Below are 24,681 nucleotides of genomic sequence, written 5' to 3' on the forward strand. Positions count from 1 at the left end.
AAGTTAAGTTCTGTGCTAGTTAATCCTCTATATAAAACAAAGGTTAGAATGAGACCTTGAATTCCTGTAGAAATCATTTGGGAAGTGGTTGATTAAAGCTCTCCCTATAAATTTCATGAACCAGAGTACTGAGGTCTACTGCATGGCTAAAACCAAATGCTTTTTCTTATAGTTACTGAGATTTAAGATATTTGTTCAGCAGCAACCTATGAGATGCGACAGTTCCTAATTTATAGAACCAGAGGTGACTCCTCTATGATAGAAATTGAGATATCTGCATAGTTATCAACCTGTTTTTCACCTTAATTTCTTGCCTAACTTCTGTTGGTCTTTTGTATGAGGAATGAACAATGGAGTTTTATGTGAAATAGCTTATGATCACTTTTATGAAATCACTACTGTATCATAAAACTATTGCAAAAAAAAATTCTAATGCTTTGTCTTTACTGTTCAGCCAGATCTTAAACAGTGATTTAAGAGAGATTGGGGACCTGAGGATCTAAATCCAAATTCCACATCCCCATTTTCTTTCTGAAAAGAAAATCAAAATGTGGCTTAAAGAAAAAAAACAGGTATTTGTGGTCAAAACCAGCATTTATTGGCACTTCCTTTTTACTTTAAGTTTCATTTTGGTGGATTCATTTCCAGTTGTTCCTCTGATGTGCTACTCTCTGAATTTTCTGAATTATCTAAAACTAAAAAGGAAGAACATTCTTTTGTATCATTGCATTTGTGACCAGTGTGTATGATTGGAAGGCTGGAAAACAAAACAATCAAACCAACCCTTGCCATCATATTAATTAAAAAAAAAAAAAAGTCCTTGCAAGACAAGCTTTTCTCAAGAACTGCGTCTCACAGTTGTCTTCTAAGCCTGTGTTACCAATTGGCACATTTTCTTTCTGTTTGACTTTGTGAAGAAAACATCTCGAATCAGACAGCTGCAGTGCTTAGTAGAACACATTAGATAAAGTAAATTATTCTAATTACTCTATTTACTGGAAAGTCCTGACTATCTTATGTTATTCTAATTATTGATAACCTTTGTTTCGTTATCAGGAGCAAAAATAGAAGAAAATCTATACGAAGATGGGAAGAAAGGATAAGCCAGCTACTTAACTAGGGGCTGTACTCAGGAATAATCTAGGATTGTCTTTTCTATCAAGTAGCGATGTTTCTAATTTTTTGAAAACATTAATATTGTATAGGAGGAAATATCAGTCTGTAAAAGGAGATAACTGGTAAAGAAATTCCCTCCCTCTATTCTCTTGCTAATATATGTAGCTCTTTGCAGAAGAAATGAAGAATAATAATCAATTTGAATGCTACTTAAATAGGAGAAAATAAGAAATAAGAATAACATACACCCTGGAAGCAGTTAATGGAAAACAAAACTGGAGCCCAAGGAAAATGTCTTATCTGAAAACTGGATTAGTATTTTATTTTTTTCTTCTTAATACAGCAAAAGAGCCGCTGTATTATTAACGTGTCTTTACTAATTCTGCACATGCACATATGGGCAATATATACATGAGAGAGCCTGTGCATGCAAGCAGGAACCATTTTGGTTTGGTAATGATGTTTCCAGTCTACTGTTTGGAATAATAAGGAAGAGAAATAGATGAAAACTTTGCAAAGTTCCAGCAGAAAGTGTGAGCTGTATGAAACCAAACAATGACTAGGTAAAGGGATCATGAAATGCTGTTACGACAGCTTGTAGCTATTTTTTTGAGGAGATGAGTTCATAATGACATTCTTGATCCTTGCTAGAATTGGCTAGGAAATGGAGTTTTTATTTCTTGGCTTTCAAGTTATTGGAAAATGTTTTGTTTCTGATTTGGAAAAAAGAAGCTTAATAATCTTCCAGATTCTGCCAGCCACCTCCTGTGTTCAAGTGCGCACACATTAAAGCAAGATTTTGAAATGAAGTACACTGGGATGTCTTAGGTGATGCCGACTGATATTGCCAGGATTGTTATCGGTTTTGTACCTGTCCATTCCTGAGCAGCTGTGGACCAATTGACCCGACTGTTCAGATGAGACATGAAGTATTATTCTAGATCCCTATGGGAAACCACAGTACTGTTGCACATGAGTGAGCATGCAAAATCTGAATAAGCCCCAGGTAAGGCTGCCAGGTTCTTAGGCTGTTTGGCTCCTTCATTATTGTGATCCTCAGAACACCTGCCTCTCTGAGCTGTAAGAACAGATATTTTTTTGTAGAGTAAGAGTACTCAGGGATTGGTACCTCCAAGTTCTTTTGGAAACAGACTGGAAGCAGCATATCTGAAACTTTCAGAATTTGGTTCCAAGACCATCTTGCAGAGCTGGCAGGGCATATACCTGTGTGTTGTCAGAAGATCTGTTGTGCTTGCTCTGTTTCCATGGAATATTCTGCTTTTGAGAAACTGTCAAAATTCAATAGAAGAAGGATTCCTCTGGAGAATTTCCAGTCAGCTGTATTTCTGATTTCTGATGCTGTGCTTTGATTCTTGCTATGTTTGTTTTCCAGTTAGTCTGTAGCATTGTCAACGTCATTTGAAATCTTTGATAGCATTGTAAGCTTTCATCAATGTCAACTTAATCTTTGAAGCTATTAGTTAAGATACAATGATATAATACTACAGGTTATCAGGGACATCTGGTGATACTCCCTGCTCAAAGAAGGGCCCAATACAAAGTTAGATCAGGCTGCTCAGGGCTATGTTCAGTCAGGTCAGATTTCTAAGGGTACAGATTCCCCACTGACTCTCTGGGTGCCTATTCCAGTGTTTTATCCTCCTTATTGTGAAGCAGTTTTTTCCCCTCTATTCCATCAGAGTTTCCCTTTTCCCTTTGCTTTGATCTAAGAGCTCAGTTCAGCTGGAATAGGTAGTCCCATTGTGTACTTTGCATATTTGTGCTCTCAGCCACTCAGACCAGTCCCCTTCCATGTGCTAGCTCTGATACTTAGGTTACCCTATCTGTCAGGAGGGTCAGCATGCCAAACTGACTATTCACTTGTTCTTGTTGGATTAATTTTCTTGCACTTTTACTGAACTGAGTCAAACTCTGGGAAGGGCACATAAGCTCTATCCGCATACCTAGGGAAACGGGAATGAGTAACTGAGAGTGCAGAAGTGAGCTAGCTGAGCAGAACTGTCCCTTTTGTGGACTGTGAGCTGTTAATTCACTCCACCCTCGGAAATCAGAAAGACCCCTGCACTTTCTCCCTTATCCATCTGACTCGTCATCCTTTCCTGGCAAGGTGTGTGTTATGGATTAATTCTGAGTTCATGTCTAAGCCTCAGGTGGCACCTGTAGAGAGGTTCTCATTAGAGAACTTCCTTCCTAACACCTGTTAGTTCTTGCAGCTAATTCCTCCTTAGAAAGCTTTTCTGGTTTTCACTTCCATAGAAAAATAATGCTTATTTTAATGAAGAAATGTGAGCCTGTTTCACTTTCTTGGGTATATCAACACCTCTTTTTAGATTAACAGCTCTTCCTCTCACCTGTTTTTGTGCCTCACTGATTTGTTTCAGTATAAAATGTATTCTGTGCTAGTCTGTATGTTCTCCAAGGTCCTTCTCAGCAGAGCCACTTTCCAGTAGTTCAGCCCCCAGCCTGTGCTGCTGCATGGGGTGGTTCCTCCCCAGGGGCAGGACCTTGCACTTGCTCTTGTTGAATTTCATGAGGTTCCCCTCGGCCCAGCTCTCCAGCCTGTCCAGGTCTCGTTGGATGGCAGCACAGCCTTCTGGTGTATCAGCCACCCCTCCCAGCGTGGTATCATCAGCGAACTTGCTGAGGTTACGCTCTGTCCCATCATCCAGGTCATCGATGAATCTGTTGAACAGGACTGGACCCAGCACAGACCTCTGGGGAACACCACTAGTGACAGGCCTCCATCCAGACTCTGCTCCGTTGATCACGACCCTCTGAGTTCTGTTGTTGAGGCAGTTCTCTGTCCACCTCACTGTCCTCTCATCCAGCCCACACTTCCTTAGCTTGCCTGTGAGGATGCTATGGGAGACAGTGTCGAATGCCTTACTGAAGTCAAGATAGACAACATCCACTGCTCTCCCTTCATTGACCCAGCCAGTCGTGCCATCATAGAATGCTATCAGGTCGGTCAAGCATGATCTTCCCCTGGTGAATCCATGCTGGCTACTTCTGATAACCTTCTTTTCCTCTACATGGCTGGAGGTGGCCTCCAGGATGAACTGCTCCATCACCTTTCCAGGGACGGAGGTGAGGCTGACTGGCCTATATAGTTTCCCAGGTCCTCCTCCTTGCCCTTTTTGAAGACTGGAGAGACATTTGCTTTCCTCCAGTCCTCAGGCACCTCTCCTGTCCCCCACGGTCTTTCAAAGATGATGGAGAGTGGCTTGACAGGATGTCATGGTTTTAGCTGGGATAGAGTTAATTTTCTTCACTCTAGCTGGTATAGTGCTGTGCTTTGAACTTAGCATGGAAAAAAAATGTTGAGATAACACACAGATGTTTTGGGCTGTGGCTGGGCAGTGCTTGTACTAGTCAAGGACATTTCTAGCTTCCCATGCTCTGCCGGGGGCACAAGAAGCTGGGAGGGGAGGGGGCACAGCCAAGAGAGCGGATCCAAACTGACCAAAGGGATATTCCCTATCATGTAACGTCATGCCCAGTATGTTAACTGGGAGGGGCTGGCCGGGGGAGGGAGGCAGCAATTGCAGCTCGGGAATGGGCAGTGTCAGTCGGCGGGTGGTGAGCGGTTGTATCGTTCGTGTTTCTGTGTGTTTTTTTTTTCTTTCCCTTCCTTTTCCATTTTATTATATTAACTTTATTGTCATTATTATAATAATAATTGTTATTATTTTATTGTAATTATTAATCTGTGCTTATCTCAACCCACAAGTTCTTTTGCTCGTCCGATTCTCTTCCCCATCCCACAGGGGTGGGGGGGGCGAGAGTGAGCGGCTGCGTGGTGTTCAGTTGCCAGCTGAGGCTGAACCACGACACAGGAACATCCGCCAGCTCTTTCAGCACTCGTGGGTTCATCCCATTGAGGCCCATGGATTTGTGAGGATCCAGTTTGCCTCGGTGACTTCTGAGCCAATCCTCCTCAACCAAGGGGAAGTCTTCCTTTCTGCAGTTTTTTTCTCTCTCCTCTGGGGGCTGGGACGTCTGAGGGCCAGCCTTAGCAGTAAAGACCAAAGAAGGCATTCAGTAACTCCACCTTCTCTGCACCCTGTGTCACCAGGGCCCCTTCCTTGTTCAGCAGTGGGCCCGCTGTACCCCCAGTCTTCCTTTTACTGCTGATGTCTTTGAAGAAGCCCTTCTTGTTACCTGACATCCCTTGCCAGATTTATTTCGAAGCAGGCCTTGGCCTTCCTCGTCGCATCTCTGCATACCCTGACAATGTTCTTATATTCCTCCCAAAGAAGGTAGAGGGTAGAGGCTATTTAAAGCACAAGAGCAAACTTCTAAAAAAGTGGAAAGCCTAGAAAGAGGCCAAGTTGCCTGCATAAGGTGCTTTTTAGTGACTGCAAGATAAACCAGAGATGCAGTGTAAATAAAGAGACAAGCATTGATTGTGGACACAGCCCAAAAAGCTGTGTCACAGAATGTATTAAAACCAGTAGAAGTTGCATGTGGCAAGAAGAGAAGTCTATATTAATCCATTATTAATAAGAGGAACTAAGTAAAGACCTTTCCAAATGGGGTACAGTAATGAAAAAATACTATGATTTTTCTGCCTGCTTCAGGCTTCATGTGAATAGCGTGGTGGGAATAAGTGCTTAATGCAGTTAAGAAGATAAAGTAAAACACATAGCAGAAAGTGGTTAAAGAATATTTAAGAGGAGTTTATCATCGATTGGCCTTGACTGTAAAAAACGAAACAAAACCACAAACCAGTAAGGAATTAATATTTGCAAGTAATAGAAAAGCAAAACTTATCTTAAAACCAGAGAATTTGTAGATCAGTCCCTGTAACTTGGATGACCAGGAAGAAGCTGCATGAAATCCTTAAATGTTAAATTCCTAAAAATCTTCAGGATAAGAAGGTGGCGATAAACAATGAGTATGAATTTTCAAAATACGTTTGTCAAATAAATCTAGTTCTTTAACAGAATAGTTGGGTAGTGGTTAAAGGGGAAGTAGTAAATGTCTTGTAACTGCACGCAGCGTTTCACACTGAGAGGAGGATGTTTTCGTAAGCACACTTGAGAAGCATAGTTAACTTAGTATTAAGGGAAAATACAGTTCACTGAAGAATAATGTTCCTAGTGAATTGTTATTTACACTATTGGGGGTCAACTTGGGATAGTTTAATAAGTGTGATTCTGCGAGGACTGGTCTGGGGCCACATAAATTACATACATGTTTTCATTAATAAGGTGGCTGAGGGAATGAAGAGCGAACTTACTGAGGGTTGATGCTACCCTGGTGAGAGTTCCAAGTATTTTATAGGACAGTAAAAGCACAACCCCCCCCCCCCTTTTTTTTTTTAATTTTCTTTAAATTTGGAGAAGTGATTTGAAATCTGTAAGTTGAAAAGGACTAGTGCAAGGTATTACCCTTGGGAAGAAGTCAGCTGTAAACATAAAAATGCAGGATTTCTGGCTTAGCAGTGGTACTGTTGAGAGCTGTAGAGAATTACAGATGAAATGAACTGTCCGTAGGGCTCAGCTCAGTATGTACTTGTGGATATCACAGTTTAAGAATACCATGAACTGATAAAAGGAACAAAACGAAGCAAGGATTTTAGAACATATAAGAAGTACAAAGGAGCTGACTTAATTGAGTTTGTGTAATTTGGAAAGGAAAAGGTGGAGAAGAGGAACATGACAATGTTTTTTAATGTGGAAGAGGTTTTCGTAAGGTGTATATTGTTAAGTTATTCTCCATATCTGTTAAAAGACAAATGTAATTGCCAAGAGGTGAAATTTGTGCAGTGTTAAGTTAAAAAACCCAACCATATAGATGAGTTAACACTGGAACAGGTTATCTTGGGAGGCTGTAGAGATTAGTTTATGGACACAGTTAAAGACTGGTTAGACAAACATCTGTTTGGGCAGCTCTAGGAACATTTGTGCTGTTCCAGAGTCGTCAGGATAGAAAAAGTGACCATGAGGTCCCTTCTAGCCCCACTGATTATTGGCTTACATTTTTATTAAAGTAATATTCCCATTCTTCATTGTGCATTTTCTTACTACAAATTGTTTGGGTTTTTTTTTCCCCAGATTAGTGTAAAATTGTAACTGTGAATGCTTTTCATATGCAGTGACCAAAACTGGACTGAAATTTGGTGGGGTTTTGGGACTCCAGGTTATCTACAGATAATAATCTGTCCCTTCTACAGTTTTGCCTTCAGTATCTGGGTAAGGCTGGATATACAAAAGAAGCTATTAATAGATGTATGCATACTAAGTGTCTATTTCCTCATGAGCTGTTTACATGAAGGTACATTTAATAGTGATGCAGCTTATCATATCAGGAGGATATTTTTACCTTGCCAAATTTATAACTATATTAGAAAGATTTATCTAAATTTAGTATTTTAGAATCTACCTGACAGTTTTGCATCCTGTAATCTGTTCATGAGGTAGAAGTCAAGTACAAGAAATAGAACATTGGAATCTTGCTGTACAAGATTGACTTTAGCAACCAAATGGCATTCTTGTAATATGTGAGCTGTTCTCTCATATTAATGTTTTTCTCTGAAGAAAGTTGATATGCGCTGTAAAAAAAACAACCAACCAACAAAACAAATCTTTCTAGAATTTGGTTGAATGACAGAAATCCACAATAATTTCCCAGTGTTAATCTAAAAATCTAATAAATAGTATTTAATATTTAATATTACTCTTTGTACTTACTGTTACTTTTAATATAAATTATTTCAAAAAATATTTAATAATTTAAGAAATGTCAGTATCACTGTTCTTAATGCTTTTACGTAAGAGGGAATATTGCTTTGCTTTCTTTTGAGTCTGGTTGGAGGAGTGATACACCTAACATTTTGTTAGGCAGATGAAACTTTGCCTAACTTGTTAGCAGGGAAACAGCCAGCTTGACAGGCCACGCTCTCAGTGTAGTCTGTATGCACGTCATGCCATTCTATTTTAAAAACAGGATGCCTTGAGCTACCTGTTTTGGTTGCTCTGCTTCGGGTGTGAGGGAGCTCTGCAAGGTCCTGGAGGCTGCTCCTGCCTTCTGGCCGTGCACAAGTGAGGAAACTGCCTGGAGCGCTGCGGAGGCCCGCACATCCCTAGGGAGTGGACCTCCAGCCGAGCCTCACCTGAAATTTGGAGGGAGGAAATTTTCCCAAGGTTCTAGAGGAGACACTCTAAGATTGCTGCAAGCCAGGAAGCTGCTGCAAGGTGTTGGAGTAGGAAGTAAGAAAGGAGCAAGCTACCCAACGTGTCAGGGTACAGATGAGGGAGAGGTAACCATTTGCATCTGTTTTGAGTCACTTGGCCATCTGAGCTTTCCTTCTCAAGTAATTACTGTGTTCAACTTCATAATCTTTCTGTTCTAATAAACAGAAAGCTGTAGTGAACATAGCTTTCGCGATTAGGTGTGCTTCTACTGCAGTCATGTGAAGGAAAAAGCTGGTCCTGTTCCACCCCAGGACCCTGTAACACTGCGCCTTTTTCTGAAATCTGGTATGTCAAATGAGCAGAAAATTTGCAAGGGTGATGGTGTGATTTTGTGCACCAAATTGCAGTGCTACCCTCTTTGTAAACTTCTGCCAAACGTCAGGTAGATTTCTTGTAGAAAAGCTGTTCGTGAAAGAGTGTTTGCAAAAACAGCATCATGAAGACTGGAGCCCCACTCCGGGTACGTTGAAGACATGACTCCTGTTGTTAGCTGAAAGGTCCTTTATAGTAACTGGTTGATGTTTCACTGACTGGAATACAAGAACAACCCAGAATATGTATTTGCTTTTTATTAGGCAGAAATTGTATAAATACAGGGCACGAGAGAGTTTTGCAGTTCTTCCAGAACTTTACCGGAGCTTTAGGTACAAACTGACGGATTTAATCTGGAATAGACTGTAGTTTGTTCATCTGCTCTAGTTGAGGCAGCTAAGCAGCTTTTTCTTTCTTACGCACAAACACACACACACACCCCCCGCCCCCCATAATTGGCTTTGGTGGTTATAAAGGAAGAATTACTTCATTATTTGTTGAACTGACTTTTTCACAATAAGCTTGAGAATCTAAAAATGTACTACCAAATGTCACTATTTTATGTGATATATTTCACAGTTTAAAACACAATTTTTTCCCGAGTTGAAATTAGAATTGCTGACAGTAATGAAATATAAATGATTGATGGACTGTTTACACTTGAGCAGCTGCTAATGAATTCTCACACAGTATCTTGTTAGCTTGTGCTGAACTAATACATAAGGCAACCTAGAAAATAGCCTGAAGTTCCTAAAACTACAAAGAAGAAAAATCTAAGTTATTCTGATGCTTTTGATCTACAAACTGTGATGTAAGCTGTGACTTTTGATGTTCTGAGATGTGATTGATAGCATAGTGTTTGTTACTTGACTACTTCTATTTGAATGTTACTGTATGTTATATATTGGCTCAGAGGCAGGGAGAAAGGTAGCTTATTTTCCTTGTTGGCCCCTGTAGCCCTTGCTCAGGTGCTTTCTGGAAGGAAGGGCAAATGCTCTTCCGTTGAGAAGCTGAGTGTGCTCAGCTGAGAGAAATTTCTGGAGCTTCCTAAGCTAGGGACTCATATCTCTTGGAGAAGACTTTGGAGGAAGGTGGTAATATTTCTGTGGATCCTAAGGGAGTTTTAGAAAGTTATTGCTTCCCAAAAAAACACCACTGAGAATTCTTTGCTTCAGAACAAGCTTGTAGGAAAGGAAGGGGATGTGATGAGCAAGGGAAGGGTTGGCTGACTAACACTTTGATTTTTAGTTTCTTTTATCCAGCAGGACAGCTTTTTCACTCTTTCAGAATAGTGTTGCAGTAAAGCATAGCTTTGATTCAGTGTCTTTTTGATTTCCTTAAGGAAAAAGTGGAGGAGGTTCTGGTCAAGAGGGGGGGCAGTCTCTGGGAGGCTCATAATAGCTGCTTCTCAGAGACACATAAAATTTGAATTCTTAAATCACTGTATGGGTGAGTTGTTTTTTTCCAGTGTGAGAGGAGGGAGTTACCCTCTCATCACATATTCTTTCAAGTGTAGGAAAAATCTAAGGTGGGTGTAGGTATTTAATTATGAGATTAGCTAGTGTGTTGTGGCTATTGCCTATGTCAAACTGTGCTACACAGAACACTCATTCTTAACTCCATTGACTCCTGACTATCATCTGTAGAAGTGTGAAAATCCCACTACTTTAAAAGGTCAAATCCTCTAAAGCTAATGGTAGAACTTCAACTCCTTTAATGGAGCCAGAATATCATCTTACTTCAAGGAGTTAAGCTCAGCTCTGGGGATATAAAAGGACAGCTGTGAAGTATCTGGTAAAAATAAGAGGGGGGAAGGGGGTCTTATTAATTTTTTAAAAAGTGTGGTCTCTGTTGAATATTTTATGCTGGCTGTGCTTTTTGTTGTTGCCTATATTGTGAGACACCTATGTTTATTGTAGTGTCTTATAAACATGCTTTGAAAAATACACTGAATATTTTTGTAAAAATACAGTCCTGGTTATATCTCTTTTTTTTATTGGAGTTGTGCTGTGTTTTTGATGTTTTGACAATCTCTCTGTGCAGTTTGGCTATCGCTTTCTTTTTCTATTGACATTCATGATGCGAGATGGAAGAATTTCTGCAAAGCAGAAGGAAGAAATTGCGGTTTGTCCTACTGTTTAAGTTAAGTAAATTAGTAGAAGAAAAAATGTGAAAAATTCATCCTGCTTTCCTCACACACCTTTTTATATTTTTGTGGCAGATGAAATGTCTACCAGGAGTAGACTCTGTATGTGTTTTTTGGCCTCAAACTGCATGTAATTATTTAGTATGCCATTCGTCCTTGTAGGAAGCCTTATTACCCACAGGCAAATGTAATATATCATCTTTTCCTTCAACAGTTCCCCTTTTCCCTCTACCCCTAAAGAAATCAGAAAAGATTTATAAGGTTCTGCAGCCCACAAAACCTGCTTCATTATCTTTAAATCAAGTATATCTGATTGCAAGCCCTTACTTTTATAAGAATTTTGGGACCAGAGTATTTTATGGTTTTTGGTGTGGTTTTACTAAAGGTGAAAAATGCATTTTTAAAAACTAATTCTTTTGAGAGTTATTGCTGCAAAGTAAAAGCCCTTTTTGTCAGAAGAAAAATAATGGGTCTACCTTGAGATGTCTAAATAGAATGAAGTATTTGAGCTGAAAATATAACATCAATTCAGATAGTATTGTCTTAATATATATTGTGTTACTCCCCTATCCTTCTGATGTAACATAATGCCTTATTCACCTGGTTTTGCTGCTATGGCAGATGAGGTAGGCTGCTCGCCGAATCTAGATGGTGTGTTATCTCCTCTTCCCCAGAGGATTACATCTGATTTGGGACCAGTCAATACGAATGAGCAGCTTAATTTGTGCCTTCCCATTTTTATTACTTCCTGTTTACTTTCTTATCTTAATCTGTTACCATTATTACCAGTTACAATTTTGTCAAGTCCTTCATAGTTGAACCATTTTGGTCTTGTTTTACATCTGCTTCTCTTTTTTTTTTCTCTCCTTTCTTTCTCCATTTTACACATCTACCCCTTCTCCTGTATAGGTGGAATTAATTTTTTCATAGTTGGATGTATTTCCTAAAGTTTGTGGCATAGGACATGTTTTTCAGTGAAATGCTGATTCATTTTTGGACAACTTTAATGTAGATACTGGCTTTGCGTGAGGAATAACTGTAAGAATCTCAAGAGTTGTTATTGATAGTTAGCACACTTCACCCTCATGCTTAATTGATGGTTTGCTTATTTATCTCTTCAGCCAAACAGTGAACTTATAAAGCAACTCAGACTATTTCAGCTTGGTTGACCTGTTGATGCTAAAATATATATTTTAAAGATCTTCCTTTTATAATGCTTAATTTTTGAATTGTTTTGAAAGGCTACCTTCATAACTTGGGAGTCTTGAAAACTGTGGTGTCAATGGGAAAATAGAGCACTAAAGCGTAGCAGACCTCTGCTTTTGATAGGCAGCATTGATGTTCTCATTGCCCCATGTAATTGGATTAATTTTCATGTGAGCGATATTTTGCTGTCCTTACGTATATCATTGTTTGTTTATTTTTTTAAAATAAATCTGTGTTTGATTTACTTTTCCACTTCCCTTAGTTTCCCCAAAGTCCTCTTAGGTGAAACAGGTCATTATCAGTAAGTTATTTATAACATAAGAGCACTTGATTGGGGCTCTGATGTAGAGTTATTGATTTGCCTCCCAGAGCAGTTAGAGAATTCAGATTTAAATGTTTGCATGTGGGTCTTGTCGTCCTTTTTCTCTGGGGTACGTTACTCCTTTTAGTTCATGTATATAAGGCCAGCTTTTTTATCCCTCTTAATGATTTACACTTGAATCCTGTCTTACTGATTACTCAGATGTACAGAAGATATTTAGCACTCTAGAAAATGGAAATAAAATGTTTTTCATTTGGGAGGAAGGCAGAAGCTTTTTTCATTATCAGGTTGTTTGCCTCTGTATATTCAGTCCAGACTTAAATTTAATCCTTCTCATCTCCTATTTTATTTAGTGCCTTATTAGCCTGTACCCTCCTTTTAAAAAACAGCCTTAAATATCTTCTATTCTAGCTCCATATAATATTTGAGAATATATTTTGTTGTTCCCACAGCATAACTTACTTGCATCTACAATGTTTTTATCCCCTTCCTTCATATTCTCTCTTAGGAGTAACAGTGAATTATCTCTGCATTTAAATCACTTCAAGTTTTAGCTAGCAATCTGAGTGTTTTATGTCAGTAACTATTGTATTTTTGTGGTATTAGCAATGTCCCTGCATAAATTACCCCCCTCCTCTGAATTTTGTAACAGAAAAACTTAAACCCAAAGTCTTATAATAGGCCATTAATGCTTGTTTCTGCAAGCACAGAGTAATTTGTTCTTTTTCTACAAATAATTTTGGTTTTTTAAGTAAAATACTCGCATATTACGTGAGGGAATCTTAGAACATAATTTAGCAGCATAAATTATCTGAAATCAGTTCTTAATTTCAGAGAGTTTTTTAATTTCTTTGCTTAAAAAAAAAAGTGCAACTTCAAAAATCTTGAGGCAAAATGTATGCAGATAGGGAAGACAAGAAGGAGCAAGTGTCAAAGCTTGTGAACATGGGAGAAGAGGCTGGCAGCAATTTACATTTGAGTTGTCATTCCAAATTTAAATGATGAGACTGATCCTGCAGTGCAGACCAGAGGCAGATCTTTATGTCTGTTTGGGATCCAGGTATCTTCACCTGGAAGAAAAAATGTACTGGTCATCTTCACAATCAGTGCATCTGTCTACGTGAAAGCTCAAATTTTGGAAAATATCTTACTTTATTCTCTTAAAACGTTATGAGACTTTGAGTCAGTAGTAACCTGTATGGCGTTTTTTGAGGTGGCCATGGCATACATGGGTGCAGACCTCCAATAGCTACAAGTAGCAATTAGGTTAGACATAAGGAAGAACATACTTATCGCAAGCATGGATGCAGATTGATGTAGATACTGTGTTCCCCAGAGACTAAAGGTTTTTGAAGAAGTTAGAGAAGCATCTACCATAGTGAAGTTGATTTTGCTTTTTGATGGGGAGGACATCTTGTTCACCCCTTCCAGCTCCACCTCTCAAGTTTGTGTCGTCATCACTTGATGAAGGTGGAATTAGGACAGTTTATAGTGACAACTATTAATTATATGTATTCAACGCTTTAGGGTGCAAAGACAAAAAACTCCAAAACCAAAAACCAACACCACCTTATGTAGTGGTAGACTGAAAAAAAAAAAGGTGTTTTTTTTATTAGCATGTTATAGCATTAGCATATTTATAAGTTTATATTTGCAAGATCTAGTGGTGAAATAAAAGGCACTTGAGTCAGACAAGCTTTAGCGTGGGCTTGGTAGGGAGCAAACCTGTTCAGCTCTGGGGGTGGTTACCTGAAAGGCTTTTAACACTGTTGTTTTTGCTTCCAGTAACTCAGCTGGAACAGGTTGGGTTTTTATTTCTGGCATTCTCAGTTGTGGCCGTTAAAGCTTGGAGAAAAGAGGCAAGTTGCACAAGTGTAAGGACAAGGAATGTGAACTGTCTAGATGATTCTAGAAGACAAGAAAAAAAGAATCATCTTTGTGCATCTTATTTGCATATTCAGATATACCATTGATAGCGTATTTTTTTCCTTTCCTGAAAATGAGAGCAAGGCTTTTACATTGTGACGACCAATTGTGTGAGTTTACAGGTTCTTTAAAAATAGTTACCAACAGCAAGACATAAAAGGAGTTGCATCATCATTACTAGAAAAATAAATAATTTTCATTATTTCTTTTGAAAGAGTAAAAGATAACAAAATGTATTCAATATGAGTGGTTCAGTTAAACGAGGCATGGAAAGCCATTATGACACACTGTTCTATAAAACTACTGAAATTATTGAAGTGCACAATCCTGGAGGGCTACATCGTTTTCTTTTAATGAGTGTTCTCATCCCTAGTTGATGAGGGTTTGTTCTCTAAGAAGCACAGAATTAGTATATACAATGTTTAAATTATTTGACTTTGGAATATGTTTCATTGGTGCAATCACTTTATGATTAGATTATAGATAGAACTATTGCTGAATTGCATCCACCTTAAAGGTCTGTTTCTTAGGGATTACAAAGTGGAAGGTACTCTCTGTGAAAGCTGGAAGAGCCATATTCTTATATAACTGAACATTTTAAATTCTTTTAGTGTTTATTACAATAAACATCCATCCTGTTTACGTCAGCTGACCTGAGGAAATCAATAAGGCAATCGTCAAACATTAATGTTAATCCACAGAAATTCCATACTAATGCAACATTAATTAATGCTCACTTTTATTTTATTATCGTCCTATGTGTCATGTCTATGGTGGTGGCACTCTGAAGTGTCCGCTATTATGAATGTATTAGAGCTTTAATGTAACAGGACTGGGTATAATGAATGCCACGTTGCAGGCTCATTTGCTATTATACAGCAGGTGCTGCTTTGTAGTTAACCATCTAAAGAGACAGTTTTAAGAATGGGTTATTTACATGCAAAATTGATGTTGATAGAGTAGAGTATAAGCTCCATGCCACGTGGGATTTTCACAGTTGTACACGCTGCACTTCAGCTTACATAAAAATTCTTGGCAAGGTTCTAGTGCCAAAATGTTAATTCCTTAGGTGTTCATTAAAATAACATTAATTATGAACTCTGATGTTCATGTTGATTTATTCTGAAACTTCATAATTAAAATTAATCAGATTCTATAATTAGGCAGAGCAGGAAAATGGAATTTGGCCTTGTTACTTTATAGAACTATTAATTACTTATGTTAGATTTTTTTTTTAATTTAACAAACACCTGCTTTTAAATATACAGTCAAATTTGTATGTAATAAAAGGTTCATGTGGTCTTTCTGTGTTGAAGTGTTTTGCAATGCTTTGTGAGAAACAGGCATAATTTTCATTTACCATTGAGAAAGCTGAAAAATATTCTTTCTGGTGAGCTGAATCTTCAGTTTAAGAACCCCTAAGAGGGAAATCTGATAATGAAACGTATAGGTTTTCAGATAATGAAGTCTGCACTTTAGATGACTGGGTAGTTGTTATTCAAACTATCTGCAAATTGTCAGTCTGTCATTATTAATTTTGTGATAAACATATTTCTGTGTCTAAACTGGAAGTGAAAATTGTTATTGTTCCACTAGTCTATCATTTATTTCTACTAGAACAAAAGAGGCAGATTCTCTTGTGGAATTTACTTTCTGAAGGACTTGCGAGTGTTACATAGTTACATGGCTGCAAAGAAGCTGTGTATGCATTCAGAGAGGGACTATTAAGACACATTTGGCTCGATAAGTCCCTGACCCGCAAATTGTTGGGGACTGTAGGGGCATTCTGGGGAAATACGGCTGTGTGCTTGGCCCGTTCTTCAGTTCTTTGGGTTTTATCTTTCAGCTGCTGCTTCAGACGGGTTATCAAGCCTGGATGTACCTTTGATCTGACCAAGTAAAACCATTATTGTATTCATTTACAGCTATTTATGCCTTTCCTGGTAAGATTTGCCTTCAGGAAGCCTGGGCCCCTGAGAACTATGCAGAAGTCTGGAGCAAAAAGATCTTTCCCTCAAGAGAGAAAGATCAGTGTAGGGAACTTGAGTTGAACTGTTGTTTCTCACCTGCTCAATGGGCTATTTCAGCTAGACCAGTTTGGAACTAAATAGAGGTGCTTGAATTTGACACTATAACGATCATGTCATTTATTGATATTAACCATCTTTGAGTCCATACATTGCTAATAAAAGCAATTTCCAGAATTTATTGCAGTTCCATTGATACTGGAATCCTGTCTTCATTTTTGTAGTCAGTGGTGTTGTCCTTCCAGTTTTGTTTTAGTTTTTTTTTACCATTTGTGTTATGGTTCTTGCACAGTTGCTGTCGTCTTGTCCAATCTGAGGACTGGAAATCAGTAAGAGATAAAAAAATGCCTTGAGAGAGGAGAAGTTGAGTGGCTGTCAGTAAAGCAAGCTAGTACACAACTTCTGAGGCTGGTACATTTTCTGTTTGTTGTATGTTGCGAAAAGAAGTCTGATACTTGCAATGTATCTCTGAAAACTGTGTATGCCTTTTTTTAGTGGTAGCTCTCAGATCCCTTGCAGAGAGTTTGTACAACACCCTATATTTTGATCATTAACCCCTAATTTTGATAACTTTTTAATTGAAACAGTCATTTGATTTCTTGTATAGGTGTTATTTTGGTGTTTTTTTATATGTTGTCTTGAGACATATGTAGTAATTTGTCAGATTAATCGTTAACGATTACCTTCTTTAGATAGGACCTGCAGTCAGACACTTGTGCTCAATTTCCTAATGGGTATTTCAACCTGTAAATTGCTGTACAAGCATGATCCACTGATGGATGGTGTGAATTGTTGCTTGTAGCTAGATTTATTTTTAAAATTGTCTGGGTTTTTTTATTGATAGAGGTTATACTCTCTATCAGTTTGTATTTTGCAAGCATAATGAATTTGCCCAGCTTTTTCTTGACAAAACGATCTACCAGGGTATGGTGGTGTCGCTTAACTGTAAGACTGAGATTGATGCTGTTGATTACCTCTATTTCTGGTTTATGGATCTTATTGCAAAGGGAAATGATATATGAAAGTGAGCCTCTGTAAATAAATATTTGAACTCATAGGCTCAGCCTATTTTCTTCTTGCTAACTTGTAGTTTATAAGACTGAGGCTTTATTAGATGATTTTTTTGTTTTGTTTTGTCCACATAACCAAAGCATTTACGATTTCTGTGCCCTTTGAGGCAGTATATAGCTGGCAATAATCTGTTAAAAGCAGGCATGCACACTAATGTAGGCCTTTGGAGTCCCTTGTTTGGGTTAGCTTAACCTAGATTTTTTTCATTATATGGATTTTTTTAGGGAAGGTACCTACCTGCCATCCAGTTTTCTTGAAGACATCCATCCTGTTGAGAATAGATTTCCGGTTGATGTAGTCCATTAAAAAAAATGGTATCCAGTTATATGCATGGAAATGTGATTCAACACTCTAGATTTGGGGTGGGCATGTATTCCATTGCTGCTCTGGGCCCTGGGATGTTGTATCTGTTTTTCAGAGCACTGGAATGGCCCGTTGGGGTTACAGAGAGCCTGGTCTCCAAGTGCCCAGGAAGTTGATCGTGATAGTGTAGCAGATCTGTGAGGTGAAGAATCACTGCTACTTCTGTGACCTTGCTATTCTACCCCTTGTCTATTGACACATTGGTCTGAAATGACAAGTCTTTCAGGAGAGGTCCAAGACAAACTAGATTCATTAATGTGCGCTTCATTATTGAGGAAAAGAAACAAAAGGAGAAATGTTTGTGCGTACATGGAGATACACCTGGTTGTGCTTGTTTAACCAGATACATCAACAGTATTTTGTGTCTCTTGGCATAAGAAAATATTTCACTGTTTCTTAGCCTAAGTTCATCAGTGTGTAACATCAAAAATGTTCATGCCGTACAGTTCTCCATGAATCAGAAGTTCACAGAGCCTTTGAACATTTGTGCATTTTGAATAACTGCATCAGTGCCAGGACCATGTTCACACAGCATAAATATTTGAGGGCAGTGGGTCAAGGTAAAGAATAGGAAGGACAGAATAAGAATAACTGAAATAATCTTTTGGGAGCATGGTATTTGATCCTAACAGCTTGGGCCTTCTATTATGACCAAATGCCTAAACATTAAACCTTAAAAACAACTTTGAAATGAAGCAGCTAACTTCTTCATGCAGTACAAAAGTCACTCAACTCCAGAATGACACCTGCATTTTTTGTTTCTTTTTATAATTAGCAAAATGTATTTTCAAACTGTGCATAGTAAAATTCCAGCACTGTAGAAGATGGCCAGAAATTCAAAAACCATTGTAGTAAATAAAGTGAAGTGTGGAGGTTTGAGACAAGTAATGTTTTGAATAGCAAATAATTTATGCAAAATATGTTACAAAATCTAAGATGCTAAATAAATAACCAATACAATGTATTCTGTTTTGACACTTTTTTCCACTTAAAAGGTAGTGAATGCAGATTCATTTGTTAACATTTTGAAGCTATTACTCATTCTATTTGCTTTATAATTTGTACAAACAGTTGAACTGTAATTTTAAATTTCAGTCTTCTGCTTTGAAGCCACATGAAAATATGGTGGGATAAACATTTGAAAAATAGATTTGTGGTTATATAATTCTCTTTATTATAAAAAAGTTGCTTCACCATATGAAACTTTTTTCTCCTATATGTTGGAAGGCTCATGTTCCCTTTTATATTTCACCGAGTTGGCATGTTGTAATGTGTTTCTAATTTTGTAATCTTTTGTGATTACAACATGAGGGTATTATTATAAAAGTTATTCTTACACAGTGTTGAGAAGTCTTGAAGATTTAAAACCAAAGAACGGGGTATAGGAATGCTTCAATCCAGATTTTAAACGGTAGACAAATAAGCAATGTAGTAATTGTTAAAGACTTAATATTACATTATTTTTTTTATTTAAAGGTTTTGGTGTTGTTTCCTTAACTTGATGTATCATAATGTTAAAGGATTATTAACCTTTATTGTTTGGTCCAAATTACTGTATTTTTCAGCGAAGTGGAGGTTTCTTACTTTTAAGTAACATTTTACATGCTAGGAGTAGTGTAACTCTAAGGGCTTATTTCTGTGGCCGCTTCTGTCAGCAGCAATCTTTGACAGAAGTAGGTTTTGGGCCCATTTGTCTTTAAGTACAAATACAAATGCCTGATTTGGTGGGATATACTTTCACAGCAGATTTAGTAGAGGCAGTTGCCCACTGAAGTCTCCTGTCCATGTTGTCTTGCACAACAGTGAGACTTCACATTTCTTCATCAGTGTCAGCTAACAGTTGCATACATAAACTTCTGTTGCTAAAATAGATGTTTATCATTACATTTTTGATTTAGAAATCAGGTTGTATTTCAAGGCAACAGATAATTTTGAGGACAATTGTTAATTTTTTTTATTTTCATTTATAAGAAAACTTGGCTATGTACTTCAAGAGTTTCTTAGAAGTCTGAATAGTTAAACCCACCTTTTGGTTAATGTATTACTTCTGGAACAAGTAGATAAAATTCTACACATTAAACATGATAAAAACGGTGCATATTCTGCAAAGGACAGAATTTTAGATTAAAGTTTTCTGGGCACAAAAGCAGTAACAAAACGATCCCTACAAAACAGAGTAACTTAATAACACAAGAAATAACTTTTGTTAATTTGAAACTTTAGAAACTGAAACTTGTAAGATGTAATTAATTCATGGTACTGTACATACCAGCTGTTCTTGGTAATTGAAACTTTACAATATGAAAAATACATTACATCTGTACAGTTTATACAGGTAGGTAGGATGAGTTTTGAAAAAGATTCACTTTAAGGGTCATACTCTGAAGTCAAAAAAATACTGCACAACTTAACTAATTACAAATTGTAGACTTGAAACAATTAATCTTTGATTCATTTTTAATTTGAACATGGATCCTAGAATCCATAGCATTATGTCTTCTGACTTCTGTCCATAATGTTACATAGAATTTGGTTGCAGCCTCTGCTACAGGAAAAAAAAAAAACAACACAAAAAACCCAAACAGTTAAGCCAGCTGCTGACTGTGTTCCTTGATTCGTGCTGCTGTTGTTATTGTGCTCAGATCCAGATCAGTTTCTAGGTGTGTTTCCACTGTTTCTTCCTGGTTATTTGAGTCATAGGGCTTGTGAGCAAGCAGTTCATGATGTACTCCACAGTAACTTATCGTGGGCTGATCATAGGCGAGAAATGTTGACACATTCATAGACAGTGGTATCTAGGGGAAAAACAAATGTGAACAACAGGCAGTTACCAAAAGACATAATGAAATTGTACTTGTCTGAATTTGGTGTTGAAGAAATGGACTGTCTAAAAACATTGGCTAATGGCAAATACAGTGCTGCATGTAAAAAACCTGTTCCTCTACCCCCTCCGCTCCACCCAAACCCTGGTCTTCAACAGGGTGTTTTAAGCCTGACCACTACCACTTTTGGTCTTGTGGCCCAGGGCTAGGTGTGTGCTTGAATGTGCTTGTTGAGGATTAAGATGTGATTGAACTCAAATTATCTCTAGAATGTAATTAGCCTCTGCTAAATCAATCTATCAGGGAGGAGGGAGGAGTGACTCAACTAGGGGTATAAGTAATACTTGAAATGAAATTTAAATGGTTTTTCAAGTTTGAGTGGTTAGTGGATCTTGCATGAATATGTCAGTGGGGCTGATACCTTTGGTCTGCTGGGAAATACAGATGACACGTTTCCTATTATTTATAGCATAAGCATAAATTTGAATCTAGCAGGTTTCAGTAAATATTGGGCCGTGGTAGACGATAGCTTCATCCTCTGTTATGCTGTGGTAGCTCTGGAAACTTCACAACTGCAGGTTTAATTCAAATGCTTCAGACTGAAAAGTTATTAAAACTTTTTTACTATTGGGCATTTTAAACACACTTCAGCATAGAACTATTTACAGTACATGGTAGAATCAGAGGTGAAATTAACACAGATTTTGGATTGTATGTATTTGTACTATTAGATTTGTTTTTATATATATTAAGAGAATCGAAGGATGAAAAAGGTGACTATATGGTAATGGCTGTGTGCGTCATGCATTATTTAAAAATCAGATTTCCAGTCCATTGTAAAACTAAAAAGAAAAACTTTTATTTGTGATTTATAGTTCTCTTGCTGTTATTTTGAAGACTGAACGATACGTAATAAAACTAACTATGAAGACAGGTAATATTTAAAAGCATTTTAATTTGAAATATGAAATAATATAACGAAAACTCTTTCTCATTAGCACCACTGGTTAATGCATTTGGATGTCCCACCTGTACCTCTACATACTCATGGCATCATATTGGAAGTCCCATTACAATCACTGCTCATATGTTATGCAAAACATGGAGATAGACTGAAAAATATAAGGAAATGGATGACTATTCTACCTACATATGAGAGAGAGCTCCTGAAAAGCTAAATAACGTTCAGCCTAGAAGATGGACGTGTGTGTCATATGTGATCACACAGTGTGAATCAAAAGAATATCAGTTAAACCTGTGACAAAATTGTATCTTCATAGGTAACAAGCGGAATGTATCTATTTCCATCCTGTCTCTTGTGTTTGAAAGAATTAAGGTTAAAGACACCAAACTGTGTCATGGGTGCCTGGTGTTCTATATCTCTTCACTCACAAAAATTCATGAGCTCTCTTTGCATTTCATGTAGATGCTTTGGGTGGTGGTTTGTGGTGGGTGGTTTTTGTTTTGTTTTGTTTTTTTTTTTCTCATGATGAAACAGTGGATAAACACCTCAGGCTTTCTTAAAATAATGAAAAGCCTTTACCTGAGGAAGAACTCTGGCTTTTATATACATGCAATAAGAAGAAATGCTCCACATTTTTCCCCCTTCAGAAATGCTAACAGCTCAAATGTATTTCCTAACCTAATTTCATGAATGTAGCACAATATTGGATGGTGTCACCGTGGTCATGGATTACTTTTGGAGGCTGCAATGCAATGAACATATACTGTCTCCTGCTGCTTTGCTCTCATGATACAAAAAAAGCTACAGTGCTACACTATGTATCATCATTGCAGTGATCACAGCTATACTCCTGGTCCGTAAGTGAGCTCCTCAAGTAGCAATTTCAATACAACTGACACAATTCTTAAGCCCTACTGTAAATAGGACTGATCCTCTCCCTCCCACTTGATTGTGACTTCAGTTCCCATTGTACTGTAGGGTTAAAACATCTCTGGTCCTCTTTGTACCTGACCTATAGACTGCCATAAATTCTGGAGATGGGGTGTAAACAAAGCCACTTCCATCTTCATTCATGTTCTGTTGACCAGACATCTGTGCCTGAGGGATATACAGAATTTCCTGCTGAATGAACCACCTTAGTGAAAAGTGAGGCTAGGAGGCATGAGATGGCCCAAAGAGTGTACGTAAAGGAAGCGTGGCGTAAAGACTCTGGCTGTACAGGGAGTCACGTAGGTGTGCTGGCACTTACTTTTCTCTGCCCTCGCAGCTCACTTAATCATGTTTGCATTGCCCTCTTTTTGCAGAAGCACAAGGTGGTGTATGGCCTTGAATCACGAATGCCTGTCCACACATCCGTGGAAACCAAACACACAAAATGTTGTACAATCTGGCTTCAAATATGCTGTTGCCCACATTTTGGTTGGAATATTCAATGAAGAGATACTTAGTGCCGCATCTTTGAAAATGAAGATACGGGTTGACATGCTTCATAAAAAGTAAAATCTCTCTTTGCGTGTTCAGATTAAGACCTGAGGCTTGCGTACATTTTTGAGAAAGGTTTGTTATATCTATGTTGCACTAGAAAAAGTGTGTGTGTGTTATCTTAATAACTGGTCATATTCTCAGTAGCCTTCTTTCATGTATTTTTCATGTAATGTGTCTAAAATGCTGATACTTGATCATATTCTGTTTGTCAGAGCAGAAAGGAGGAAAGGAGCACTTTAACTGCTTCAGACCTGTAGTCAGATACAAGCTGATTATGGTTATGGGCTTGTTCTACTTTCTAATGCTGACATGATGGCCTTGCAGTACAGCAACTGTACAGGAAGCTGGTCAGCAGTGTAAGGTGGGCTATGCAAACTATATGTGCAGTTGCCATGCAATGTAGACAATTGCATACGTGCATTCTTTCATGCACACACATACGGGCCTGAGAGGTATACCACGTAGGAGATCTGAGGCCTAGCTGAGATTAGAGGTACATAACCACTTTTGGATTAATGTCATTTTCCTTAGTCTGGTAAAATTTCCATTCTGAAAAAGATTAGCTTGTGTGGTTCTCCACTGCTGTTTTCTGAAGTGATGTATGAAATTGTGTTGGCAATTCTACCTTATTCTGGGCAAATATGAACCAGGAACGACGGCACTCTTCAGAAGAATCTGCACGGGTTCTCATGTAACCAGGTCATTCCTGTAGAATGCAAAATCTGCACCTTTTAGAAACTTAGTGATATTCAGACCTGTTATAAAATCTCCCAGATGGTTTCTTCTGACCTACTCCTTTTCTCTTGTTGCATCTTTTTTCCCCTCCTTAAGTATGTCCCCTTCTGTTTCAGTTTCCTAAAATTGTCGGGATCTGGCCACCTGCCATATTTCTTTTTAGTTTTAAATATTTGGGGAAGGAGACTTCTTGGTCACTCTAGTTCATACCGCAGCTCATTTGTAACCGTCAGGTGAAGCTGCTACTAACTGCTGGTTTATTGCTGTCGAGGTGCGCTGGATCACTTTGGGCTTCTCGGGTTATAGTCCTGGATCAGAGACATCAACCTCATGGCATGGTAATTAGACAGGGAACATCCCTGTTTGTTATTTCCTGCTTTGCATTTTTCCTTCCTGCTTTCCTTCTGATAGTGGTCTCAGTAAAAGTTCTATCTCTATAAACCTACTGTTCTTTGAACTTTTTTAAAAATTCAAATAAGTATTAGCACAGCATTTGTAATGATAGCTCTCATCTCTTTGAGAGCAATTCTGGCGTAAAAAACCCTGCATTGTTTAATTACTAGTGATGTGTGAACTTCATATTGTTTGGAGTTCAGGTTCAGGTGAGCATCGAAAAAGCCTCGGCTTATCTCAGATTTACAATTCAGAAGCCTTTAAAGTGCAATTAATATTCAAGGAAACATCTGTCCTGCAAGCCAAATTTCATTGCATAGTATTAAATTTCTATATATAGTGTGTGTGTGTGAAAGTTCCAGCAACCCTATATCTTTTCAGTAAGGAGGTCTAAAACTCCAGCCTTGTTTTACATAGAAAACGTAGCTAAAAGATTGCATTTACAAAACTGTATAGCAAAACAGAATTAAAAAACAAAAATTCTGCTCAATCCTGACAAGAATTTAATCCAGTGCTTGGGATGTTGATGTCCTTGCAGTTCTGTTTTCATCCTCACTGGCAATTGAAAAGTTA

At 38.0% G+C, this 24,681-nt stretch overlaps 2 protein-coding genes across 10 annotated transcripts in view; one reads left to right on the top strand and one right to left on the bottom strand.

Annotated features, from left to right (window-relative positions):
- Positions 1-24,681, top strand: part of CTNNA3 (catenin alpha 3) — a 562,887-nt gene that overhangs the window by 161,874 nt on the left and 376,332 nt on the right. Inside the window, exon 1 of one of the 8 annotated variants that reach the window (XM_075109802.1) lies at positions 4,683-4,723. The exons of the other annotated variants lie outside the window; for them this stretch is intronic. The gene's annotated coding sequence lies outside the window, so the exon portion shown is untranslated. Of the gene's footprint in view, positions 1-4,682; positions 4,724-24,681 lie in introns of those variants that run through there. 8 annotated transcript variants of the gene reach the window in all.
- The window catches only part of LRRTM3 (leucine rich repeat transmembrane neuronal 3), an 89,477-nt gene continuing 83,480 nt past the window's right edge, over positions 18,685-24,681 (bottom strand). For both annotated transcript variants that reach the window (XM_075109804.1, XM_075109803.1), the window contains one exon: positions 18,685-20,504. In XM_075109804.1, coding sequence (XP_074965905.1) covers positions 20,295-20,504 — 210 coding nt within the window. In that variant the 3' untranslated portion in view covers positions 18,685-20,294. The remainder of the gene's footprint in view (positions 20,505-24,681) is intronic.

The sequence above is a fragment of the Phalacrocorax aristotelis genome, chromosome 14, assembly GCF_949628215.1.
Source record: "Phalacrocorax aristotelis chromosome 14, bGulAri2.1, whole genome shotgun sequence".
Classification (NCBI taxonomy): domain Eukaryota; kingdom Metazoa; phylum Chordata; class Aves; order Suliformes; family Phalacrocoracidae; genus Phalacrocorax; species Phalacrocorax aristotelis.